Source organism: Pelmatolapia mariae, linkage group LG2 (genome assembly GCF_036321145.2).
Source record: "Pelmatolapia mariae isolate MD_Pm_ZW linkage group LG2, Pm_UMD_F_2, whole genome shotgun sequence".
Lineage (NCBI taxonomy): Eukaryota > Metazoa > Chordata > Actinopteri > Cichliformes > Cichlidae > Pelmatolapia > Pelmatolapia mariae.
The window spans coordinates 38458366-38485806 of NC_086228.1; the positions used below are offsets into that span (position 1 = coordinate 38458366).

Below are 27441 nucleotides of genomic sequence, written 5' to 3' on the forward strand. Positions count from 1 at the left end.
AAGTTCTCAGGAGGCCTGTTAATGAAGTAATCATTTGATTCGAGTGTACCAAGATCTAAAACCTGCAGCCCCTCGAGGCCTGGAGTTCCCACCCCCTCCCAGACTTTATGTGACTGAAGTAAAAATGAAGCCATGTGAATCCTGCCTGATCACAGCAAGCCTCTGATGACCTGAGCTCCTGACAGGAATCAGCTGTGTCAGTCACACCCATCTCTCACCCGAGTTTGTCAGCCATCTTCAAGGTTTCTTTTCCTGGAGTGAAAGTGCGTTGCTATGAATTCTGGGATGTCATTGCTGCTTCTCTGGTCATAAATGAGCCACACTAAAACATGCTGTGAATAAAAGACTCGATCTGCATACACGTGTATTTACCTGCAAAACCACAAACAGGCAGGAAACAGACCTGAACATTTTATTATTTTCACAATAAAAGCTTCACATAAACAGCCATCTACTTCCTGTCTACACGCTAATTAGCACAAAGCTGCCAGCAGTGCTTTCTGGTATTGTAGTGCTGAAGGTGAGCCGGTGCAGAGGGAGTGCTCAGTTCATGGCGAGGAACATCCAGCCGGGCCCTTCAGAATCTGTTTTAAGGCCCGCCCTTCATGAACGCCATCAGGAGAACGCCTAGCAAGCCGGAGCACCTGGACACAGAACAGGTAATAAGAGAGAGACACACCTGAATACAGCACAGCTGAGACCATCTCACAAAACATACTCCCTGAAGCACTTAAAGAAATGTTTCTGTCTGTAAATCAAACTCTGGCCCCGCCTCTGCCCCACCTGTCTCAGTGTCACACCCGTCTCATCAGGATGACTGGACTGAATTTTTGTTCCTCTTAAATTGACTAAATTCAGTCTTTGGAGTCACAGGTGAGTCTGTACCTGTCAGGCGTTTCTCCGTGCATCAGTACGAGGAAAATCTAACAGATAGGTGAAGCTGATAATCTGATCGCACCTGCCGAGTTCACACAAACTTCCTGTGAGTCTTGTCACTGTGTGCAGTTAACTTGATGTGCATTCACCTGCAGCTCTAAGTGGAGGTGAAGGTCATGTGATCCACCTGGTTCATCTTCATGTGGTTGTCGAGGATCTGAAACATTTCCTGGATGTTCGGGACGTAACCAGACTGAAGCTTCGACCACAGGGGCACATCTGAGGGGACGACAGAAAGCGTTACACCAGGAAATGAGGTCAGAGGAATGTCCCTACCTGATCTCCACAAGGAAACCTGGGTGTGTTTGTACAGTTCAAAAATGACCTCTCACCTCCTGTTTAGGAGAAGGTAACTCAGACTCGTATGGTGAAACTACAACATCCAGAGGCGGGCCCCACCTCTTACTTCCCCTCGTGTTCTGAGCTCGTCGTCATCCACAGTTTTAAAGAGGCGGGCGGCAACGATTCATCGCGTAACTCCGATTATAACGTTATTATTTAAAAAAAATCCTCGATTCTTCATTTAATGGACGGCACTTTAATAACAACAACAACGTACTTCTGATCTGGTTTCTCTCATATCACGTCACTGTACACACTTAATAACAAAATAAATACATCAATCTACACCTTCATCATTTTGATTCTTGAGTTTATTTGAATATTTTTAATGGGCGGGAATTGCACAGCGATAAGCATTTCGCCGTATGTCGCACAGTGCATGATATGTGACCAATAAACTACAGACTACAGACTACAACAGAAGTGTATCTATGAGCAGTGTGTGAATAATCAACTGTGTTAAACCTAAAACAATGATAACAGCAGCAGCGATGATGACGCTGGCACAGTTTAACGTGGAGGCGGAGTCTGTTTATACAACGTGAAGAGCAAAGAGGCAGAGGCGTTACCGACACGGTGAGCTCAGGTGGGAAGAAAGAAAGCACAGCCTCCGAAACAGCAGCGCTGTTCCTGAAGTCACCATTAAAACCTGGAAACAACTGATCAACGAAGAAAAGCCGTTGATCAGCTGTTGATTGACCCATCGCCGTTTATTTTACAGAAAGATCTGCAGTAAAGCTGCAGAAGTAAGGCTACATCAAAATATGCAGATGAACTGTTAACTGAGTCTGACATAATGTTTAATTTACAGAGCTTGCTGAAGGCTGACGGCGGCTGGCCCACTCTCCGTCGCAGTGATCCCTACAGGGCTGAGTCTAAAGGGGGGCATAGGGTGTCCTTCCTCCAGGCTTTGTAACATTGTTTTTCAGATTTAAAGTGGAATAAAACTATATTGGACAACACGCAATGTGCCTCCTCGTATCGGTCTGAGCTGCCTCACCGCTTTCGGACAGACACCGTAAAACCTGATCGCACACTCGATTATTCTGGTGTACAGGCCTTCACCGCTCTCTGAGCTGATACTTCAGCTCATTCATGAACCTTCTTAAGCAAATTAAGATTCCACACAGGAACAGATCTCTCCTTTCACAATAAAAGTCCTTTACATAAATATAAAAGGTGTTTGCTGTTTTATTATATTTACTGTACAAACTACAACTTGATGTTTAATTACTGCTTACAGTGTGAAAATATGTTGGTTTACTATATTATTATTTATACACACACCCCAGTTTTTCCAGTTATTTATCACAATTCATGTGTTTCAAGTCCAGTGAATAGGTTGAAATGGTACAAAGGTAAGTGGTGAACTGCCAAAGGTTAAAAAAAAAAAGTTAAGGTTACCCAAAACTGAATTATACAAAAAGGCCTTTTTCAGGGAACACAACATGAGTTAACAATTCTTTGAGCTGCAGGTTTGACAGGACGAGCTGCAGCAAGAAAGCCAGACGTCAGAATAAGACAAAGAGGCTTGTCTGGGCCATTAAACACCACCATTGCACTACTGAAGACTGGAAGAAGGTATCATTGACTAATGAATCAAAGCTTGAAATCTTCGTTTCATCACGCAGGATCTTTGTACGCCATGGAGTAGGTAAAGGATGGTTCCACAGCGTGTTGCATCAACATGGAGGAGGAAGTGTGATGGTCTGGGGCTGTTTGCTGGATCCAGGGTCGGTGACTTGTACAGAGTGAGAGGCTCCATGAACCAGAACAGCTACACAGCATTCTGCAGCTCCATGCAGGACCCTCTGGTATGGGTTTAGTGCATTTTATAGATATTATAAGAGGTTTTTTTGTTTTTTTGACACCATGAAACGCTGCGTGATTTCAGAAAAATCACACCATGGAGCCCTGCTCTAAGAAACTGTCACAGATTTAACTCCATTTGTAAAGCTGATTTAACAAATAAGTGTTCACAGTTTTTAGTGTGTGTGTAGCATCACGTAGTGCAAGTGTCTTTGGGAAAAATACACTGCTCAAAAAAATAAATAAATAAAGGGAACACAAAAATAAACATCCTATATCTGAATGAATGAAATACTCTTAATACTTTGTTCTTTACATAGTGGAATATGCTGACAACAAAAATCACACAAAAATTATCAATGGAAATCACATATAGCAACCCATGGAGGTCTGGATTTGGAGTCACACTCAAAATTAAAAGTGTAAAAACACACTACAGGCTGAAGCAACTTTGATGTAATGTCCTTAAAACACGTCAAAATGAGGCTCAGTAGTGTGTGTGGCCTCCACGTGCCTGTATGACCTTCCAACAATGCCTGGGCATACTCCTGATGAGGTGGCCGATTGTCTCCTGAGCCATCTCCTCCCAGACCTGGACTGAAGCATCCGCCAACTCCTGGATGGAGCAAGACATGATGTCCCAGATGTGCTCAGTTGGATTCAGGTCTGTGGAACGGGCGGGCCAGTCCACAGCATCAATGGCTTCGTCTTGCAGGAACTGCTGACACACTCCAGCCACATGAGGTCTAGCATTGTCTTGCATTAGGAGGAACCCGGGGCCACCCGCACCAGCCTATGGTCTCACAAGGGCTCTACGGATCTCATTCCTAATGGCAGTCAGGCTATCTTTGGCGAGCACATGGAGGGCTGTGCAGCCCCCCAAAGAAATGCATCCCCACACCATTACTGACCCACTGCCAAACTGGTTATGCTTGAGGATGTTGCAAGCAGCAGAATGTTCTCCACGGCATCTCGAGACTGTCATGTCTGCCACATGTGCTCAGTGTGAACCTGCCTTCGTCTGTGAAGAGCACAGGGCACCAGTGGCAAAGTTACCAATCTTGGTGATCTCTGGCAAAAGCCAAACGTCCTGCACGGTGTTGGGCTGTAAGCACAACCCCCACCTGTGGATGTCAGGCCCTCATGGAGTCTGTTTCTGACCGTTTGAGCAGACACATGCACATTTGTGGCCTGCTGGAGGTCATTTTGCACGGCTCTGGCAGTGCTGCTCCTGTTCCTCCTTGCACAAAGGCGGAGGTAGCGGTCCTGCTGCTGTGTTGTTGCCCTCCTACGGCCTCCTCCATGTCTCCTGATGTACTGGCCTGTCTCCTGGTAGCGCCTCCATGCCCTGGACACTACGCTGACAGACACAGCAAGCCTTGCCACAGCTCGCATTGATGTGCCATCCTGGATGAGCTGCACTACCTGAGCCACTTGTGTGGGTTGTAGACTCCGTCTCATGCTAGAGTGAAATCACCGCCAGCATTCAAAAGTGACCAAAACGTCAGCCAGAAAGCATAGGTGGTCTGTGGTCACCACCTGCAGAACTGCTCCTTTATTGGGGATGTCTTGCTAATTGCCTATAATTTGTTGTCCACTTCATTTGCACAACAGCATGTGACACTGATTGTCAATCAGCATTGCCTCTTAAGTGGACAGTTTGATTTCACAGAAGTGTGATTGACTTGGAGTTACATTCTGTTGTTTAGTTGTGTTCCCTTTATTTTTTTGAGCACTGTAGATTGATGTGTATGACGGGCCAAAAACAGAAGCCTCCAAGGAAGAAACGATATACTTTCAGGAAACCTTATTTCCTTGTGTTGGTTTATAACTACTGTTGGCAAACTGCTGTGTAATTAGGTGTGTGGGGTCCTCTACAATTCTTGTGGCTTTGTGGATGCAAAAAGTGTCCGCGATGGAGGAAAGAGAGGCTCCAATGATCTTCTCAGCTGTTCTCACTATCCGCTGTAGGTGCTGCGATCCGATACGGTGCAGTTACCACACCAGACAGTGATGCAGCTGCTTAGGATGCTCTGGAGAGTATCTCAGTAGAAGGTGGTGCAGCATCTGGAACACTTAGCCTCATTTTTGCTTTTAGCCCTAATGTTTTCCACTCCGTTATCACTTCTGTCACTCGTTAGCTAACCTAAACTAATTTAGGTCTGTTAGCAGCAGCAACCAATGAAACAAGTGACATCACTCTGTAGGGCTGTGCGATATGCCCAAAATCTCATATTCCGATATAAGACATTTATCGTCCCGACCACGATATAAAACATTTAACATTTTCTGTAAATTCTGTGAATCTCGGGCAGCTCGACTTGCGTGAAGTGTTTCGAGCTGGGTGTCCTTTACCTGGAGTCCAGTGTTTTAACCGATGCATGAAACGATACATTTTTAGACATAAGTTTTAATGGCCGCCATTTTCTTTGTGAGTATTTATTAGACGGCGTGCTGCGGGGAAAAGCCTGTTCTAACTCTTGAGTCTAAGGTTTATGTTTTAGCACCTGACGACTCTTTGTTGCTTCTCATCTGTAAACTCTCTGCATCTTTCACATGATTCAGTTTTTTTTGAAACGTCTCAACAGGATCTTGAGCTTTATTGTGAAAGATTTACGTGGCAAAATAAGCAAGCGGACAGCGGAGTCACACGATGGTTTTACCGTCATTGTTGCTAACGACAGCATGTAAAAAAACAAAAAACAGGCGCTTGTCCGTCCGTAGTGTGGTTATATTAAATATAAGAGAAAGAGAGAACTTTAAGACATTAATATAGCCACTACAGTGACCATCAAAATGATGAAAAAAAATATTGCTGTAAACAAAACAAATGATAGCGTGAAATGAAACGATAAATGTTTTTATATCGTCATCCGATATATATCGTTATATTGAACAGCCCTATCACTGTGAATGTTTTTTGTTTTTAAATCAAGCTTCACATACAGTTTGTTTGAGCAGAGCTCCGGGATAGAAATTAGACTGAATACATACATGTTCTCTTTAAGTTCTGACTTCCGGCGCCCCCCGTGTGCGGCAGCCTGTTACAGCAGCTCTGCTCATTCTGAGTTTATTTCTTTCTTATCTTTTCTTCTCGTAATTTTTTATAACTAACGTATTAGTAATTAGACTCTGCAACCATGTTCTACCGTTTTGTGCTAGTTCTGGTCGTTTTTCTTAGTTTTTCTCTACTTTTTTCACCCGTGTCTGGGGACCCAGAGCAGGGATCCTTTGTTTACAGTAAGGATCAGCTGTTAGCGCTGCGTCCAGCAGCGGTACTGCCGGCGGACAGACCTGACATTCCCAGCGAGCTGAGGAGGAAAAGACGGGGGTGTCGTGCTGGGAAGGAGCGCCGTCGGCCAAGAAGGAGACGTTATCGACCATCTCTTCCTTCTGTAATTATTGGAAATGTACGGTCTTTGCCCAATAAAATGGATGAGCTCACGTCGCTAACCTGGTCACAGAGGGAGTACCGGCAATGTAGCATCATGATGCTAACGGAGTCGTGGCTAACACCGCTAACTCCGGACACGAGCGTGACACTACCGGGATTCCAGCTGCTGCGAGCGGACAGGACGGGAGAGAGCGGTAAGAGGAAAGGAGGGGGACTGGCAGTGTTTGTGAATGACAGATGGTGTAACCCTGGGCACATCACTGTAAAAGAACAACTCTGCAGCAGAGACATTGAGCTGTTAGCCGTTAGCATGCGTCCGTACTACCTGCCCCGGGAATTCTCGCATGTTATCGCGATAACAGCGTATGTCCCCCCCTCGGCCAATGCGGATGCAGCCTGTGACACTCTCCACTCAGTGGTCAGCAGACTGCAAACACAATCTCCGAGAGCCCTCCTCATAATATCAGGGGACTTCAATCATGCCTCACTGGACTCCACACTGCCCACCTTCACCCAGTATGTGACCTGCCCAACCAGAGACAATAAAACACTGGACTTACTGTATGCCAATGCTGAAGAGGCATACAGTTCATCACCTCTCCCTCCCCTGGGCAGATCTGATCACAACCTGGTGCACCTTGTCCCTGTGTATGAGCCCTTAGTGCGCAGGGAGCCACCAGCCACCCGCACAGTACAGAGATGGTCGCAGGAGAGCGAGGAGGCTCTTAAGGATTGTTTTGAGTCGACTGTGTGGGAGGTGATCTGTGACGACCACGGAGAGGACATCGACAGCCTTACCACATGCATTACGGACTATATTAATTTCTGTGTGGATAACACCGTACCTACCAGGACTGTACGGTGTTTCTCCAACAACAAACCTTGGATTACCCCAGAAATTAAAGCCGTCCTCAAGCAGAAGAGGAGGGCCTTCAAATCCAAAGACAAAGAGGAGTTGAAAAGGGTGCAGAGAGAGTTGAGGGGACTGATAAGGAATGGGAAGGATAGCTACAGGCAGAAGATGGAGAACCAGCTTCAGCAAAATAACGTTGGTGAAGTCTGGAGAGGCCTCAGAACCATTTCAGGCCACAAACATCAGAACTCTCTGCCTGGGAGGGATGTGAGGTGGGCAAATGAACTGAATCATTTCTTTAACAGATTTGATTCAGCCATGAGGCAGTCTCCAACATCGGCTGCAGACTCAACCACCCCCACTGCTGCTGTTCCACCTCTGACACCTCAGACACTTCACACCTCCTCTATTCACCCTGCTCACTCCTCCCCACCCCCAACAACAGCATCCAATACACAATCAACACAAGGTTCCAGCCTGTCTCTCTCAACCACCCAGGTTAGGAGGGAACTGAGGAGGATTAAAGCCAAGAAGGCAGCGGGTCCAGATGGCATCAGTTCGAGGGTCGTCAGGTCCTGCGCGGACCAACTGTGTGGTGTGATGGAGCACCTCTTCAACCTGAGCCTGAGGCTGGGAAGAGTCCCACAGCTCTGGAAAACCTCCTGTGTTGTACCAGTGCCAAAGACTTCACGCCACACCTCAACAGCTACAGGCCGGTGGCTCTGACATCCCACCTGATGAAGACCCTGGAGCGGCTGGTCCTGGCTCAGCTTCGGCGCCTTGTGAGCTCATCACTGGACCCACTTCAGTTTGCCTACCAGCCTGGCATTGGAGCGGATGATGCCGTCATTCACCTCCTACATCGCTCCCTCGCTCACCTGGAGACCGCTGGGAGCACTGTGAGAATCATGTTCTTTGATTTCTCCAGTGCCTTCAACACTATTCTTCCCTCGGTTCTGAAGGACAAGCTGGAGAACTCTGGAGTGGACCATCACCTCACTACCTGGATTTTGGACTACCTCACCGACCGACCACAGTATGTGAGGACTCAGGGCTGTGTGTCGGACAGGGTCGTCTGCAGTACGGGGGCCCCACAGGGAACGGTTCTGGCTCCGTTCCTCTTCACCATCTACACTGCAGACTTCTCCCACAACTCCACCCAGTGCTTCCTGCAGAAGTTCTCTGGTGACTCTGCAATAGTCGGCCTCATCACTGATGGGGACGACAAGGAGTACAGAGGACTGACTCAGGACTTTGTGGACTGGTGCCAGCTGAACTACCTCCAGATCAACACTAGTAAAACCAAGGAGCTGGTGGTAGACTTCCGCAGGCACAAACATCCTCCACTGCAACCACTGAACATCCAAGGTATGGACATTGAGGCTGTGGACAGCTACAGGTACCTTGGTGTTCATCTGAACAACAAACTGGACTGGACTCATAACTCAGACGCCCTCTACAGGAAAGGGCAGAGCAGGCTGTACCTGCTGCGGAGACTCAGGTCGTTTGGAGTGGAGGGCCCACTCCTGAAGACCTTCTATGACTCTGTGGTGGCCTCAGCCATCTTTTATGGTGTGGTCTGCTGGGGCGGCAGCATCTCTGCTGGGGACAGGAAGAGACTGAACAGGCTGATCCGAAGGGCCAGCTCTGTTCTAGGATGCCCTCTGGACCCAGTGGAGGTTGTGAGTGACAGGAGAATGGTGGCTAAGCTGTGATCCCTGTTGGACAACATCTCCCAGCCCATGCATGAGACTGTGACAGCACTGAGCAGCTCCTTCAGTGGGAGACTGCGGCACCCACGGTGTGGGACGGAGAGATTTCGCAGGTCTTTCCTCCCCACTGCTGTCAGACTCCACAACAAAGACTTTAACTGATCAAACACACACATCCACAAATGTGCAATAACACAAATGTGCAATACTCTTTTCTGGCATCGTTGTATTTTTACTCAGTTGTATATAGCATTTGTATTCTATTTTTATCTTATTGTATATTTTATTCTATTTTATTCTAGTGTATATAGTATTCTATTTTATTCTATTCTGTACAGTTGTGTACTGTATTTATTCTTATTTTATTTTATTCTAATTTTTGCTTCATAACTTTTGCACTGTCCACTTCCTGCTGTGACAAAACAAATTTCCCACGTGTGGGACTAATAAAGGTTATCTTATCTTATCTTATCTTAATAACTCACACAAAGAAAATAGTGTGTTCTGCAGAGATCGTGTCTAAGACATGTACGCAGAGCTTGCTGTCAGAGTGACAGGAAGTATGAGCACTTTCACATAAGTAAATAACAAACTGGGTTTCTGGTACAGATCAGGCAGCATTACAGCAGGAAGTGAGATCAGCAGTGATGTAATTGGTTACAGTAAGAAGTGCTGTTCTGTTTCTGATGACTGACAGTTTATTACTCTGAATACTTTGACTTTAGTGCAGACAAGCGTGAAGTACTGCAGTAATTTGAGTTGTACTGAAACTGTGTCACAAGCATGATGTTAACACAAAGGTCTGGTCCAATCAGAACTCACCATTTAGTGTGACCTCAAAGGCTCCAGTGGACAGGAAGTGAGTCTCCATCATGTTACAGAGGAAGAAGGCCATGAGGCAGGAGAAGATCTGCAACAGAAGAACAGTGTCCGTTACCATGGTAATCAGTAAACAGCACCCATTACCGTGGTAACAGCAGCAGGATAGGCAGACGATTCTACAAGCTAGCGCTCTGATCACACCATAACCTCAGTCATCAGTCTGTTCATGAGTGTTTTTCCAACGTCATTTAAATCATTCCTCAGTTTAAATGAGCTGCACTGACAGCCTGGAGAAACAGGGATTGGTGAGATTTGGCCTGTCAAGCTCCTTTTCCATTACTACCTACTCGGATCAACTCGCCACGACTCGGAGCGACTGGTTTTCCATTACCGCCTAGTGTGTGGTCAGAGCAACGCGCCCGAGTTTCCCGCAACGTAACTAGTATGCAACACGAACACTACAAAGGTGGGCGTTGAAGCAATGATATAACTGCTGCTCAGTCTGTGCCTTTTCATTAGACTCGGGAACCACAGCGTTGTTTTTTTTAGCCATTTTCATCGTTCCCAAGTATTTAAAAAAAAAAAAAAAATGGCGGTTTAGATTTTCGTGAGTGACACGCTCTCAGACTCATCGAGCGATACTACTGACCAGCCAATCAGTGGCATGCAGTCAGACGATGTCACATTTTAGTACCTGCCCGGATCGATTGGAATCCTGGGAGAGCAGTTACCAAAAAAAAAAAAAAAAGAAAAAAAAAAGTACCTGGTACCAGGTACTGTGACCTGATGCAAAACCCTGCAAACAGTGATGAACCGTGCAGAGTTGATTTGAGCAGGCACTAATGGAAAAAGGGCTTCAGAGTTAAGAGATTTGAGCTCACCTGTTGGATCCATAACCAGCACTGATTAGTGCATCAGATAGCACAGCGACTATCTGGCTCTTTGGAGAAATTAAACTTGCAGATGTTTGAAGGATGACTGGAGAGCAAAGGACTCCAGTAATGTTTTTTTCACAGCAGGTGGGCATGTTTCAGTAGCTCTGATGTCACGGCAAAATGTGCAATAGGGCTTTGGAGCGTGATGTCACGGGAGCGGGGCCACGCCCCCTCCCGCCATGACAGTAGGCCAAGGAAAGCACACGGAAGCGTCAGCTATGGTTCGTACGTGCTGTGTTGCAACGTTAGATCACACGATAAGGAAGGCAAGAAGCTGGAAAATGGGCTCTCTTTTCATCGTTTCCCCTCCTGGAGGCAACGGGAGGGATCTCATGTATCCGATATTACTAAACGAAGACGTCAGGCTTGGATTGCAGCGGTCAGACGAGCGGATATCGAGTTCTCTGCCATCCCCAATTTTTTGTTGGTTTGCTCGCGGCATTTTCTTTCCGGTGAGTTCTAAATAAATTCATATCTCTCTTAATAGGCTTTTCGTGTTATTTTGAATGCGCTGAGGTCATAGATAATTAGATAAAACATCCTAATGTGTGATGCTGCAGAACCACGTCATGTTGACGGAGTAGCGTATTATTTGGCATTATTGCAGGCAAACCAGCATATGAAATATGAAACAGAAAAGAAAAGTATGTTTATTTTTTTTATTCAAGATCTGTTCACATGTACTTAGCAAGTACATACACATGGAATGCAAACTATTTACATGGCAACGCACAGCTGGCAACCTCTGGCTGTATCTTGGTCATATGGTCAACGTACTCACAACGTGGAGGCTTAAAAACGGCCAAATCTTGTACCCAACCGTTTGTGAATTAGATGTGCGCCTCCAGGAATTTATAATTCCAAAAATGATTCTCCGTGTATGTGCTGACTCCACAGACAAGGTACGCGACGATATCGGGATAGGACAACGGCGGTAGGCTGTCTGGGTTTCCGCTCCACTGCCTTTTTTCATACGGGTCCACATTACCGATGCACGCTATTTTTTCCATGTACCGTTTCTTGGCGTCTGGGCACAGTCGGTCGCGATACAGCCCTTTGTCTTTTGCGTTGATTTTAAGCGTGGTTCTGGCAGTCCTGCTTCCAACACAGTGTTTGTTTTGATTTGTGGCCTTCTGACATGGCGCCGCGATCCCACAATGCACTGCAGCGTGACGTCAACTCCAAAGCCCTATAGAGATTGAAAATGTGACGTCATTGAGGGGTAAAACCGCAAAGGATTGTGGGTATCCGTGGCAAGAGGTACTAGCGCAAGCAGGCTTTCAATTGAAATCAGTTACACAGCGATAAAAAGAAACAAAAAATGGCAAGAAGCTGTTGTATTATTAACTGCAATAGCCGGTCGCATGACAGCCACGGGAAGCCGACGGGTAAAGAGATCGGTTGTTATCGGATTACGTCGTTGAAGAGAAATTGTTCAAGCCATGTTTCCGAAGTAAAAAAAGAACGGACCGATGGCCTGGATTGCAGCCATTCAAAGACCAAATATAACGTCCCAGAACACTCCAGCTCACATGTTAGTCTGCTCCAAGCATTTCCACAAAGGTCAGTGTTTTGTAGTAGTTAATACGTCATTTTTCATAACATAATTGGTGATATAGGTTACAAGCAAGTCTGGCGCTGAACAGAAATTGTCGCGCTATGCTCCTTTGTTTATTGTGCATAAATAGTGAATTGTACTGACAGAATATTGCGTTTCGCTTCTGTTATTACCACGGTACATTGACAAAAACATATACTTTTATTCACAGGATAAAACTGTTTTTTGTATCACTAATTGCCCAGTACGATTACAGCATACAATATTATTGTCACTGCTACATTTCTGTAATGCGTACCAGAAATTATTTCCACTACTAATTAATTACCGTTGAGCTCAAAGGTTATATTAATAAACGGTTAACGAATGTGTATTTATGAAGACGATTTGTGAGACTGGTAAACTTACGATACGTACGATGGTCTTGTGTTCTACACGGTGCATTTCAAGGTCCTGTACCCATCCGTCGGTAAACTGTACCTGGGCTTGTTGCAGTGACCTGAAGTTACTAAAAACTTCATGAGTGTATGCACTCACTCCAAGAACCGTATAATTATAAATCTGAGCGTGGTGAAAGTTGGGCAGCACGCTAACGTCTTTTGTCCACTCTGTGTGCTCCTAAGGGTCTGACCCTTTCACTCCTTTGATTTTTTCCTCGTACCTTTTCTTTGCCTTTTCGTCGAGTCTGTCTTTGTACGGACCGGCATTGTTCTCCTTCGTTTTGTACATTCCTCTTTTGGGGGGCAAAGAAAAAGCAAGAAGGTATTGAAACCGGCGAATGAACGTTTTGTGGTGCTGCAAATGCTTGCATTTGATGCGGTACTTTGATTGTTTTGCCACGGGTTCCCGGCATGCAATGCGCGAAAGTCACGTGGTCTGTCAATCTCTATTGGCACGCCGGTCCACTGTGTCCATTTACACACCCATGTAAAAATTGGATTACCAGCAGGGGGAGCTAATGTATTTAAAGTCAAGTCAGTAGTGAGCAAAAAAACATTAAGTTCATTCCAGGGTCCTTAATCAGCAAAATCCATTATACTAGGCTAATATGTATTTCCATGTAAATATCTGTTTAAACACATTTCTGTGATTATTTTCATGTTGGCTTGAAATAAAACGTCTCCCTCTGCTGGTACTGCAGATTACTGCAACTTCTGCAAGCGTGTACATTTCACATTTTGGAGAAGCAAAGCGTGACATGGAAACAGTGGACCGGTGTGTTGATGGAATGGTAGATTTACTGTCATTAGTAAGTCCCACCTGAAACAACAGTGTGGGTGGGGTTTGCCTGTATGTGTCATCAGTTGGTGATTAAACATTATCAGTATTGAACAGCGGCTCAGGCCGCACCAATCAAGAACCACTAACAAACAGCCAATCACAGAGCCATGCACATGTGCTATCTGCTAAGTGCTGGTACCTTGTTGTTCTGACTCCAGGTCCAGGCAGGTGGCGTCTGGAGGTGGAGAAGCAAGAAGGGGTTTTGACCACTGACGATAACCAAAATGGAGAGCAGCTTCAGGTACGAGATCAGCTGAGCCACACACCTGAAGGGAGGAGGCAGGTTAGACACAGCTGTAGAGGCTGGGGACAGAGTTTACAGACGGAGCACCTCACCTGCTGAAGGCAGTGGGAGGGTAGTTCTCGCCCTGGATGCGGATGTCCGGGTACACCTGGCTGATGGCCTGAGAGTAATCCTGGAAGACTTTACTGTAACCTCAGGAGATACTGAAAGAAGCACATCTGTTAGGTGATCATAATCTGTCACACTTACACACACTGTCACACACAATAACATTAGCCGATCAACTATCAGGTGTATTTTTTTCTTTTCCCGAAAGACTGACGTTGAAGACAAGAACACCTGCCTTAAGGTGTCCAATTAGATGGTCAGAAGCGAAGCAACTCGAACCTGATCAGCCAACAAAATCCGGGTAGTCTCCAAATTCCAACCGACCAAATGAGCAAAGTTGGGTTACCCGAAGCTCGTTAACGACAAGTATTCACCGCTAGTTAGCGCTGGCGCTGTAGATCACGCTAACTTAACTCGTATCGTTGACGGTTTGTGTTTAGATTTTCAGTCTTTATTTTCTCTTCACCTCGGTCATTCTCTCGGATGCTCACTGCTAGCCTCTGTTAGCTTCTGTGTTAACTCACCAGTACTGGAACCGCAGTACGGGGCCGCTGTAGATCGCCGCCTTAGCGGGCTTTCCCGGTTCCGTGTCCGGGAAGACGGCCGAGTTGTCGGGCGGTTGGTGCCCACTCTGCGAGCTCGACCTTCCGACATAAATATCCCGGAGGGTGAGTGCCGTGAAGAGGAGCAGGGCAGCCAGAAGGCCAGTCTGGCTGTACTCCGCCATGACTGCAGTAGCCAAACACAGGTATCGGAAGCTGAACTGTATTCGCTGATGCCACGCTTCCGCTCTGCTCTTTCACATTAAAAGAAACGTCCGGCGGGAAAAATGACGGTTTTTGATACATCTTCAGCGGGCTTTGAACATTTTGTTTGGAGCGATAAAGCTGGTTCGTGTTTAGATAATCTGAGAGGTTTTTATCTGAAACACCAGCGGTGCGGTGGAGGGGGGGGGGTTGTTTTTTTGACTCATGTATAGTGACGTCACATTCACCCGACACAAGGTGGTAAACAGTGCAACGTCATAAACGTGGGACAGAGCGTAGCGTGTGGTTGGAGGCGCCAAGGTGATAGAACAGATATAAGCAAATAAAATCGGGGATTTAATGATTTATTCAGCCTCTGACCCCGAGCACAGAGCGCCCAACGGCTGACGTCACACAGGTACGTTTCCGCTGCATGTTAAAGATTGCAATATCGAGCTGTTAACAGGAGAACGCATGAGATGTATTCACGCAGTAAACATGTTTACCTGGACAGGTAAAGACTTTAATTAATGTAGTGGGAGAGTTTTTACTTAAAGTGACTTTAAAGCGACAGTAATGTCCAACTAAAACATGTACACATATTTCAGGATGTTGAGCATCCCTGCTAGTGCTGGGCGATATGACGATATATATCGTGTGGACGATAGAAAAGTGTCTATCGTGCCATTTGTCTTCTATCGTTTATATCGTACTAACCCAAATTTTATAAATTATTACATGAAATATATAATTAACCCTTTACAACTGGTCGGAGCAGGTACACTCCGTTTTACCTAACTATTTTTAAATCCCTGTAGAACTGGAACCACATAAGGTAGTGCAATAATTTTTTTTTTGCATGTGAAACCGGAGTTGTACTTACATCTTATGCCATTAGCTTGTCCAAAGTCACGGTTTCCTTCCACATATAACTTTGCAAAAATTGCATAAGAAGCACTTGCAGCAACAAAAACATAATATTCCAAACTTGCAGCAACAAAAAGATAATATTCCAGAAACAGGCTTTGCCGACGTTCATAAGACTTCCTACGTTGGCATATACGTCAGCGCGAACTATCGCACGTCCGCCATTACCTGCCCGAAACCGGAAGTGACGTCATTTTCGCGAAAGGGCCTTATATTTTTTATTATTAGTCCTTTATTTATTCAGGTAAAAATCTCATTGAGATTTAAAATCTCATTTCCAAGAGAGACCTGGCATCATGGCAACAAAAGTCACATACCACATAGGTATATAACATAAGCCTATGTTGGTGTTTTTAAAAGACATGTTTGACTTTATGCTTTTCTGTATCGTTTCTGGGATGCTTAGAAGTCAAATTACACTGTTGGAAATAGTTTATTTTGATGCATTATAATATTTATTTTCATTTTTCCTGTAGTATATAAAAATTAGTGTATCTCAAAAATAAAACTATGAAGACACTCAAAATAAATTTCTCGTGGTTGGAAACTTTTGTATTTACAGTTTTGAGGGATACACCGCTTAAATTTTTTTAACTAGAAATATATGTAAAAAACAAAAAAACGATTTTCAATTTTTTTGTAGTTTATTGCACTACAAGTTTTTGCAATTTATGTAGTTACTATGGACTTAATGCATACATATTATTAAAATTTGGGCTATAACGGTTGTATTGATATATGGAAACTTGAAATACTCCCACAAATGGCACTACAGCATGTAAAAACATAAAGATAAGCTCTGGCGGACTTGGTTCTATGGTAGGTCTTAAAGAGTTAAATAGCCTGTGGCAAATATATTAGTGTTGTCTTCTCACTATACATGCTCTTAACTTTATGCAAGTAAATAATATGGTATAAAAAAATGATATTTTTCGCAAAGAAACTCCGTCTCGTGGTTTGCTGCTGTACGTGCACCCGGATTTGCGACATACTTTACGGTAACTCAAAACAAAGACTGCACCCTCGGCACTCGCTGTTTACAGACTGCGTACTTTCGAGATGACCACAGGTCAAGTCGTATATCGTGATATATATCGTTATCGTGATATAAAATAATTCATATCGTGATAAATATTTTTTCCATATCGCCCAGCACTAATCCCTGCTAACAATCACTGTGGATCTGAAATATAGCTTTCTGAAAAAAAGTGGTCTTGCGGCACAACTTGCACGCGGTGTGGGGTAAGTTGTGCCATTGATTATTAAAGTAAAAAAGTTCTGACATGTTCAGAACAAAATGAAATTCAAATGAAGACGAAATTAAATCTGGCCTACTCCATAACATCCCAGCTGTTGATGCTACTCACTGCTCCCTTCTGGCTCTACCACCAAGTTTTTGTGATGTGGTTTTTATGCACATTTTCTCTATGGGAAATAATTATGAATATTCTCTATTACTTTTTCTTAATAAATGCACACTTAACCAAACCTGCTTTTGCATGTGATATCCCTGCCAGCTGGATCAAAATCGAATTTCTTTGTGCATATTCAAAGACCGTGAACTGGCTTTTGAGTATTCACAAAGAAATGAACACATAAAGGCTGCTAGTGCCTTTTAGATGTTTTGTCAAAGACTTGATGGCGTTCCCATCTGTAGCATCCAGCCGAACTGATGGTTGTTGAATGACTTTTATTATTCCTTGCCGTGTATCAGACAACGAACCAACGTAAGACCTTGTTCCCCTGTCGACTATAGCTAGAGCAGGGGTGTCCAAACTTTTTTCACTGAGGGCCACATACATAAAAATATAGGAGGGGCTGGGCCACTTACTAGAAATTAGGTATATAACCTTAACTGTAGCGTATTAAAGTTAGAAAAATCATTTAAAAGTGGTCAAATGTGTTATATTGTTGAATATAATTAAAGACAAAACTGCCTTCATCACAGCTTTCCATAAATGGATCTTTATTGATTTATTCAGAAAAAGCTTTGGTAGCTCATTCTCAGAACAGTAGCCTCAGATTTCTTCTTGGACAGAAGATTTACAGCACAGAGAAAAAACAATAAAGGGGAAAATGGGACGGGTACATTTCAAGCTTGTTATTTAAGTTCTCAGGCTTAGCAACACACCTATTAACGTTCGTTTGAAACCGTTATCAACATTAACAGACTGAACTGGACTTAATAACAGGAGTGCATATAATTTTAGTAAATTATTCTGGTGAGTATCAGCTGCGCTGGCTATGTAAATCGGGCCATCCAGCCGCGGTGCTGATCCGACGCCACTCATGCCAAAAATCCGGACAAATGTCACTTGATCAAGGAGCAGATCTGCATCAGATGAGATCAGCTGACTTTGCGTGTGCGTGCGCTGTGCACAGCGGTGTGTACTCTGTGTGTTAACAAGAAAAACGCATATAAGAAAGTGGTGCGCAAAAGCAGGGTAGTGACAGAATCGATGCGCATTATTGATATTTGAAGCACGTGTACCTGCACATTAACACACGGGTACTGTGGAATATATTTTTTACTCACCTAAAGCGCTCGTGCTCTCGTCCACTTCCCGCAAAAAAAAAAATTAGCAGCTGTGCGGTGTCTGTGGTATCGGTGCTCTCATCGCATGCGATGGAGTAAAAATCAAAAGCACAGCTTTATCAGACAGTTGCAGTTTAATGTTGGCTGACGAGTCTTCAATGCGTCGCACAACTGTATTTCTGGACATGCTGACGTTGTTGAAGTCCTGCACTTTTTCCGGGCACATTATTTCGGTGACTTTAACGAGGCCGTGTTTTATGAGGTCTCCATCTGAAAAAGGCTCGCCATGTCTTGCGATGAGTTGGGCGACCTCATAGCTGCTATTGGAGCCTTTTCCTGGACAATTTGAGCACGAAAAAAATACTGTTGCTGACCCTGCAGGAGAGCTACCCTTTGCTTTAATTTCTGCTCTCGCTCAGCACCAGTGTAGGATGCATAGGCCTGATGTTTGGTTTCATAATGACGTCGTACATTATACTCTTTCATAACTGCCACAGTTTCAGTGCAGATCAAACAGACACCCTTCCCCTTGAATTATTTGAAGAAATATTCACTCTCCCACCGTGTCTGAAATTTTCTGCACTCACTTTCTACCTTTCGCTTCTTTGGGTCTGCCATGTTTGGTAACTTGGGGTAAATTTCTTCTGTGATTGTCCTTTTTGGTGGAGCAACTGCCTTGATCAACAGTAGCTCCCCCTGGTGTTAAAACTAAGAAGTGCAATACACTCAGGCAAAAGTTGAAGTGCGGGCCATATTCTATTCTATTTATAAAATTACTTGAGGGCCAATTAAAAATGGACAGCGGGCCGCATTTGGCCCGCGGGCCGGACTTTGGACACCCCTGAGCTAGAGCCATTCATTTTTATACAATTGTTTTTCTCTCCCTTTTCTCCATTAGCAGTAGTTTAGTTTTCTTGCGTCTGTTTGTTACATCAAGCTAGTTTCCGTTTGCAACATTCACTTCTGGTCACACAGGAAGTTACCAAAACAAAAGCACAAACGTTATATTACGTTATATTATATATTAGCTAGCTTTACATATCCACCTTTACACCATCCATCTTCTTCTTCTCCATGTATCGTTTTAATGTCATCCTGAATGTTCATCTTCCTCACCACATGATGAATGGACTTCCCTTCTCCACCTCGTTCACTCTGTAAACTCTTTCAATTATAACTCTGTGGCACGATGGTCTATTTCTGTTTTTGGTCTGAAATTAAGAATGTCACAGTGGAAAACTATAAAAATACAATCTACAGTTACAATAAAATAATATGTTTAAAATATTCATAAGTGTGGCCCCTTGGCACAAATCACCCCAACAACACCATTTTGAAAAAAAAGCATCATCCAACAGTTTTGAGTATAGACTCACAGTGTAGCTTACCAAATCTCTAACACATCTGTGAAATGTTTTCAGACTTTTCTGTAACTGTTCAGACGAAACAATCAAAAACCAAATCACCCCACTTCCCCCTGTGCCAATTAATAGCAGCTGATCTTCACAGCTACCTGAGGAACAGCTGAGCTGAACTTCCTCCTGACATGAAGCTTAATAAACACAAACAGGCAGTTTTCTCTTCTTCTCCACACAGACTGTGACAGTAAAACACAGGTTTTTGTTTAACTGGTGTGACCCGTTTACATATTCCATCTTCGTGATCAGCAGGTGTTAAACAGCTGACAGGTGAACAGGATGTTTGCAGGTAAACTCGAGGCTTTGTCTGTAGCGTCATGAGGAAAACGTTGGCTTGTTATTTAAGTTACAGAAGGACAGAGGTGTGAGACCAGGTGGAAGACTTTTTGATTTACAAAAAAAAATTCAAATAATTGAATTGTGGTCTGATGAGAATATTGATACGGGTATGCATTTCAATGAGCTGGAGATGGAGCCCATTTTTGTCTTGTCAAACCTCATGACCCAGAGACAGAGACGACATCCAGTGAAAACGACACAACATCTGCAACACGGAGAGAGCTGACCTGGACCACCGGTCACACTCACGTTTGTTTGTTGGCAAACAGGTGAAGTCCTGAAATGTTTCTGATCTCTGAGGAAGCTTCCTCATCGATAAATCCATCACTGAAAAACCTCGAGCTCACAGTTGCTTCACCAATTGTAATAACCTGTAAATAATCTGCTCATGATGGAAGATGAAGAGGAGTCTCACCCTTCCCTTTAGCGTGGTCTCCTACACATGGACTTCATATTTCACTCCATCCTGGTTCCTGTTGCAGTCATATGATATTTTACAGCCGTCCTTTCTGTATCATCCTTTCAGGCCTGTGAGGGTCACCATGTTAAGTGTGGGGGGCTCGTCGAGGATCTTCAGCCTTCCCGTACGAGGATTCTGCTCAGCTGTGATCTACAGGAAGTCACTTCCACCTGTCATCACCTTCTCTCCTGGCAACTACCTCCATAGATCAGGAGGGGGGGCACACGTGTCAGGTGTGCGGGCCCTGTCAGGTGGCAGTAGCGATGCTGCAGGTGGGTGGTACAGTAGCCTGGCGGACTCGACCCCAGTTCACCTGTGTGAACAGCTCCTGGTGAGCGTACAGGAGGTGAGCGGGTTGCCGTGGTGGTTTAGCATCTGCGTAGCGACGCTGTCAGTGAGGACGCTCGTCACTCTGCCGCTCGCTACCTACCAGCTGGTCGTCATCTCTAAGGTCAGTGGTGCAGGGCTTCACATATAAGATAAGATAACCTTTATTAGTCCCACACGTGGGAAATTTGTCACAGCAGAAAGTGGACAGTGCAAAGTTACACAGCAAAAACTGGAGAACACTGGAATACAATAAGAATAATATACTGTACACAACTGTACAAAATGGAATAGAATAAAATAAAAAACTTTGTCGGAAAAAGAGTATTGCACTTAATCTTATTGCACATGTGTGTGTTTGATCAGTTAAAGTCTTTGTTGTGGAGTCTGACAGCAGTGGGGAGGAAAGACCTGCGAAATCTCTCCGTCCCACACCGTGGGTGCCGCAGTCTCCCACTGAAGGAGCTGCTCAGTGCTGTCACAGTCTCATGCATGGGCTGGGAGATGTTGTCCAACAGGGATGACAGCTTAGCCACCATTCTCCTGTCACTCACAACCTCCACTGGGTCCAGAGGGCATCCTAGAACAGAGCTGGCCCTTCGGATCAGCCTGTTCAGTCTCTTCCTGTCCCCAGCAGAGATGCTGCCACCCCAGCAGACCACACCATAAAAGATGGCTGAGGCCACCACAGAGTCATAGAAGGTCTTCAGGAGTGGGCCCTCCACTCCAAACGACCTGAGTCTCCGCAGCAGGTACAGCCTGCTCTGCCCTTTCCTGTAGAGGGCGTCTGAGTTATGAGTCCAGTCCAGTTTGTTGTTCAGATGAACACCAAGGTACCTGTAGCTGTCCACAGCCTCAATGTCCATACCTTGGCTGTTCAGTGGTTGCAGTGGAGGATGTTTGTGCCTGGGGAAGTCTACCACCAGCTCCTTGGTTTTATTATAGTGTTGATCTGGAGGTAGTTCAGCTGGCACCAGTCCACAAAGTCCTGAGTCAGTCCTCTGTACTCCTTGTCGTCCCCATCAGTGATGAGGCCGACTATTGCAGAGTCATCAGAGAACTTCTGCAGGAAGCACTGGGTGGAGTTGTGGGAGAAGTCTGCAGTGTAGATGGTGAAGAGGAACGGAGCCAGAACCGTTCCCTGTGGGGCCCCCGTACTGCAGACGACCCTGTCCGACACACAGCCCTGAGTCCTCACATACTGTGGTCGGTCGGTGAGGTAGTCCAAAATCCAGGTAGTGAGGTGATGGTCCACTCCAGAGTTCTCCAGCTTGTCCTTCAGAACCGAGGGAAGAATAGTGTTGAAGGCATCATCCGCTCCAATGCCAGGCTGGTAGGCAAACTGAAGTGGGTCCAGTGATGAGCTCACCAGGGGCCGAAGCTGAGCCAGGACCAGCCGCTCCAGGGTCTTCATCAGGTGGGGATGTCAGAGCCACCGTCTTGTAGCTGTTGAAGGTCATCTGTGCAGTGTCATTGCAGTGGTTACCAGAGTCACCTCACAATGAAAGGGTTGCTGCTTCAGCTCGTTCTTCCTGTGTGATCCTGTTTCTGGCTGTAGGTGGATGAGTGCAGAGTGCAGATCCTTTCTGCTTCATTGCATGAATGCAGACTTAAACATGTTGATGGTTTAAAATACTTTGAGTGGTCAGTAAGAGGGGAAAGGTCTGTCTGTGTCCACAGACTCATCCAACATACTTAATGCTGGTCACATGATCTCAGGTCAGAGTTTGAGGGTCTCATGATGTTTTTGCCGCCTCTAATCCATCTTTGTGCTTCTAAAAGAAAATCCAGCGCTCCCACGTCTCTACATCTGACCTTAGATCAGACTGTAGTTTGTCCTCAGAGAGAAGAAATATTTCAGGAATTTTTCCCTCCCCCTTCTCTCCCACGAATTCTGTCCTCCTCGTCCTCCTCCTCGTGTCCTTTTAAACTGAAATGAAAAAGGAAGCCTCTGAGACTCTCAGCTGACACGTCAGCTTTTAACCGCCTTTAAGTTACTTTACTTTATCTCATCATGTTTTGGAGGAATACTCTGCAGCTGCCTCTGAGTTTATCTAATCAGAAGCATCCGTTTATTTAAGGTGCTTTTTTTTCCGTGAGATGTCCCGAAAGAGTTCCAGTTGGTCAGAGCAAAGATGTAAGCTTTATCTAAAGCAGCCCCCTAGTTCCTGCAATGAAAAACCCACAAAACTAACTATTGTTAACCAACCCCTCAGAATCTAACCATAGTAACCTTCAGGTGATGTGCAGGTGGAGGCACTACAGGCCGAAATCTCTGAGCTGGCCAAGAGACTACGCTATGAAGTGTCAGTCAGAGCAAGAGAGAGAAGCTGGACGGAGAGAGAGAGCCGGTGAGATTTAAAACAACAACAAACAAATACATTCAAAGAAACAAAAAAACATCCAATAGACAGCATAGAACCAGTCAGTCTGTCCTCCTGCCAGGTTCCAGTTCAAGAAGAACCTGCGGCGGATCGTCTCTCAGCTCTACATCAGAGATAACTGTCACCCCTTCAAAGCCAGTCTGCTGGTCTGGGTTCAGCTGCCACTCTGGATCAGTCTGTCTCTGGCCCTCCGAAATCTGAGCCTGGATCAGTCTGGTAAGAACCTGGACCAAGTGAAACTAACCTAACCCAGCCCAAAATTATGAGGTAGGATACAGTACTGTGCAAAAGTCTTGAGCCACCCCTCATGTCTTTAAATTTTTGACTTTCCTGTATTTTTGTTAAGTGCTCTTGAGCGATAGTTCTCTCACGTGCTCATTCTTTTCCCTCCCTGCGACATACAGCAGCTGGAGCTTCAGCTAGCAGACATACTGCGTGACAAACTGCACACAAACAGGCTGATATCATAAATAAGAGACAAAAAAGTACGAGAAACGTTTAAGGTACAGAGAAAAAACAACTGAAACAGGCTGCATAATATATTTACCAATATGTTTGCAAGCTTCAAAAAATTGGTGCACCTGCTCAAGAGTCTTGCATAGTTCCGTGACTTTTACCTGGTCCAGGATGTAGTCTACACCACTCCCAATCCAGGACCTCTGTTTTTCCTGCAGACCTGCAGGGGGCGCTGGCAGCAGGAGGTGCTCTGTGGTTCCCTGACCTCACCATACCAGACTCCACCTGGATCCTACCTGTTTGTCTGGGACTCACCAACCTGCTCATCGTAGAGGTCAGTTTGTCAGCAGTATGTAATTAGCTGATCAGTGGTGTAATCAGTCTAAGCTTCCTGTGCGCTTCTTCTTCAGGTCTTTTCTCTGCAGAGAGTCGCAGCGTCTCGAACCCAGCGGCTGGTCTTGAACACCGTTAGAGGATTTTCTCTGCTGATGATCCCAATCGCCGCCACGGTGCCCTCTGTGAGTTTAAGGTGTAGTCCATCACTTTTCTCAGCCTGAGGTCTTAGACCAGGTCGGAACAGCCACTTGGTTGAGACATTCAGGAAACGAGGTACAAGCTGAAATTTACAAAAAAGAAAAACATTTGAGTCATAAAACATGCGTACTACACCTGCAGGGAAAATAACCTTTACACATTACAGCCCACTTAGACATGTGCACACCTGGACCACCCTCATTTCCCGACCACTACACCTCCCATTCAACCCGAACAAGAACTTGAATTTGATCTGTGATCAGAGATTGATTCCTCTGAACTTTGATCAGGACTCAGAATGAACACATGCAGACTGAGAGTCTTATTCATTCACACAGCACAAATATGCAGGTGATGAAGGTGTAGTAAGCTGGTTAACATGAGACAAAAATGGCATTAAATAAATAAATAAAATTTTATTTATATAGCACCTTTCTAGACAGAATCACAAAGTGCTGCACATAAGATAACAAATAATAAAAGGGTAAAACAGGCAAAAATCTAACCAAAAACAGTTTTAAAAAGGTGAGTTTTGAGTTGTTTTTTAAAAACAACTACCGAGTCCACAGATCTTAATGTCTGAGGGAGACAGTTCCACAGTCTCGGGGCCACAGGGGCAAAAGCTCTGTCACCCTTAGTTCTCATCTTAGTCTGTTTTATAGCAAGTAAGCTCTGATCAGATGACCTCAGGGACCTGCTAGGGACATCGGGCTGTAGCAGATCGGAGATGTAGGCTGGTGCCAGTCCATGCAAGGATCTAAATGTCAAGACCAGGATCTTAAAATGTACTCTAAATTCCACAGGAAGCCAGTGTAGCTGAAATAGCAACGGTGTCACATGTGAATACTTGGAGGATCTTGTCAACAGCATAGCTGCAGCGTTTTGCACAACCTGCAGACGATGCATGTATAGCTATCTCCAGTTCAGGCCGAGATGAATTGGGCTCTTAACCACATTTCTTAAATAATAAAAACAAGACCGAACCAGAGATTTCACATGCCCGTCCAATGTAAGAGTCGAATCAAAAGTGACACCTAAATTCCTGATAGAGGATTTAACATACACAGGAAGAGGACCGAGGGCTTTCACTATCTGGGATACAAATCTGTCCGGAGCGCATACGAGGACTTCCGTTTTCCCCTCGTTGAGTGGGAGGAAATTTACAGCCATCCAACGTTTGATGGAATCTAAGCATTCTAAGGCATTCTTCATCCTTCACATCAGCTGATCATGAGTATCATAGCCCCGCCCTCTCTGAGCCTGATCTGAGCTCTAATTGGCTCATATCTCTTACAGGTAAAAGATTATTATGGCCACTGAATGGGTTAGGTGATTAAGTTGATCTGTATATAAGTGAAAGTTTTCAATCTCTCCACAGTCTGTGAAATGTCGGTACTGCCGCCTACGAGCTTTACACTGGTGAGCTCGTTCTCCCGACATTTGTGTGTGAAGCAGCATTCGCCTTGTTTCCTGTTCATAAACACAGCTCTGACTGAGGAATGTTTCATGTTCAGATCTGCCGAGTCAACGAATGTTTGAACGTGTTGAGTCGCTCCCGCATTCCTGTCAGTTCATCAGATTAAAGTGTCTGTTCAGGTTTTTATTTTGAAAGAATGTTCCTGCGTATTAATCAGATTAAGGTGTTTTATTCTGAAAGAGTCTCACTGTGTCTCTCCTCACAGTCCATGGCTCTGTACTGGTTTGCTTCCAGTCTGGTGGGATTCAGTCACAACCTCCTCCTTCGCTCTCCTTCAATCCGCCGACTCTTGCAACTGTCGACTCCTCACTCGACATCTCCATACAGAGACCTGCTGACCGCCTTCATCGCCAAATACCGCAAATGACCGCGCTGTCAGATAATATAGCTGCAAACATCTACAAACAAGTTGAGGACAGCAGACTGACTCAGTTTAATATTTACTAGCTGCCTGGGTCCACCTGATGAAATAAAAACAGCTGACTGTGACTTCCTGTCAGAGTTTAAAGTCATATAAAGTCTATGACGATGTGATCACCTCAGACGTTTAAAGTGTTTGATGTTAATCTGAGATGTGTCTGTCTGGTCATAAATAAAGTCACTTCAGACTGTGAATGCTCTGTGTTCAAGTTCGTCTCTGAACAATAACAGGAAGTGAATGCATGATATTTGACCGCCTGTTTATTTTCCCACAGACACTCTCTAAACTTAGAAACAGTTCAAGAGGAAGGATTACAGATCAGCCACTTATCGATCAGATGTTTCCCGTATTTATACCTGTGTGGGTCAATAGTCTCTTCTCTGATTCTTCTGTCACACAGTGTGACACAAAGTGGATGAGCTGTTGTGATACTCTGCACTTGTCCCAGAAGTACTGACTTTTTGTACATTATTCTTTCTATATATTTGTTTGCTATGATTTTGCTATGCACTGACTGTCCCGGCTTTGTTTGTGTGAGCATTCTGTCGCCTGCAAAACAGTCAGCAAATTAAAGTAAATACTCAGTTACATGTTGCTTTATATGTTATTATGTCGCAGGATTAAGTCATTTGTTTTCTTGTTTTCAGTCTTCACGTAGGTCAGGTACGGGAAAGGCCCGCCCAGCATCTACTGACTACTGATGATGTCACATCTGATATCAGCAGGTTAAACCAAGAGGAGGGGTTTCTTGCTTGCTTCCTTTTGTTTGTTTCATGATACAAAGGGATTTGTTGCATATTTTTTCTTATATAGAGCCATTTAGTCATAAATGTGTTAATCAAAAGATTGGGGAGGTTTTTGTAATTCTCAGTCATTTCTGTTGAGTTTTAGATTCCTCAGCTCAAGCCAATGGTACTGGCTAGAATAACTGAAGGTAAACTGATGTAAGCTGTGTCCCAATTCAGGGGCCTCATCCTTCAGACTTGAAGGCCGATTAGTTAGAGCGACGTGACGAAGGCTGCTCCAAATGGGGCCAACAAATGCGTCCTTCATTTTCCCAGATTTGAAGGATGGGTCGGGTGTATCCTTTGTGGCCCACCATATCCCAGAATTCATAGCGTGGCCCAGCCAAGTTTCCAACGATGGTGGCAGCTACTTAGTTTTGACTCCGACAGTCTCGGTCATTGTGTCCTTGGGCAATACACTTCACCCGTTGCCTACTGGTGGTGGTCAGATTCCAAACATTTTTTACAAATAAATAACTGCAAAGTGGGGTGTGCGTAATTATTCAGCCCCCTTTGGTCTGAGTGCAGTCAGTTGCCCATAGACATTGCCTGATGTGTGCTAATGACTAAATAGAGTGCACCTGTGTGTAATCTAATGTCAGTACAAATACAGCTGCTCTGTGACGGCCTCAGAGGT

At 44.8% G+C, this 27441-nt stretch overlaps 2 protein-coding genes across 3 annotated transcripts; one reads left to right on the forward strand and one right to left on the reverse strand.

Annotated features, from left to right (window-relative positions):
- Positions 1-395: 395 nt before the first annotated feature.
- Positions 396-14868, reverse strand: selenot2 (selenoprotein T, 2). The gene is made up of 6 exons (XM_063500321.1): positions 14519-14868; positions 13979-14089; positions 13782-13908; positions 9869-9956; positions 1026-1155; positions 396-644 (listed from the first exon to the last, which is right to left on the reverse strand). Exons 1-5 carry the CDS (start codon positions 14719-14721, stop codon positions 1034-1036), a joined length of 651 nt encoding a protein of 216 aa, XP_063356391.1. The 5' UTR covers positions 14722-14868; the 3' UTR covers positions 396-644; positions 1026-1033.
- On the forward strand, positions 14011-26576 carry LOC134646489 (cytochrome c oxidase assembly protein COX18, mitochondrial). Of its 2 annotated transcripts, none has more exons than XM_063500320.1 (7): positions 14011-14111; positions 20487-20871; positions 22998-23098; positions 23193-23347; positions 23806-23921; positions 23998-24105; positions 25804-26576. In XM_063500320.1, the coding sequence occupies exons 2-7, from the start codon at positions 20503-20505 to the stop codon at positions 25963-25965; spliced, it is 1011 nt and encodes a 336-aa protein (XP_063356390.1). In that variant the 5' UTR covers positions 14011-14111; positions 20487-20502; the 3' UTR covers positions 25966-26576. The 2 variants fall into 2 exon arrangements, with proteins under 2 accessions (XP_063356390.1, XP_063356389.1); XM_063500319.1 differs by lacking the exon at positions 14011-14111 and adding an exon at positions 15013-15158.
- Positions 26577-27441: the final 865 nt, after the last annotated feature.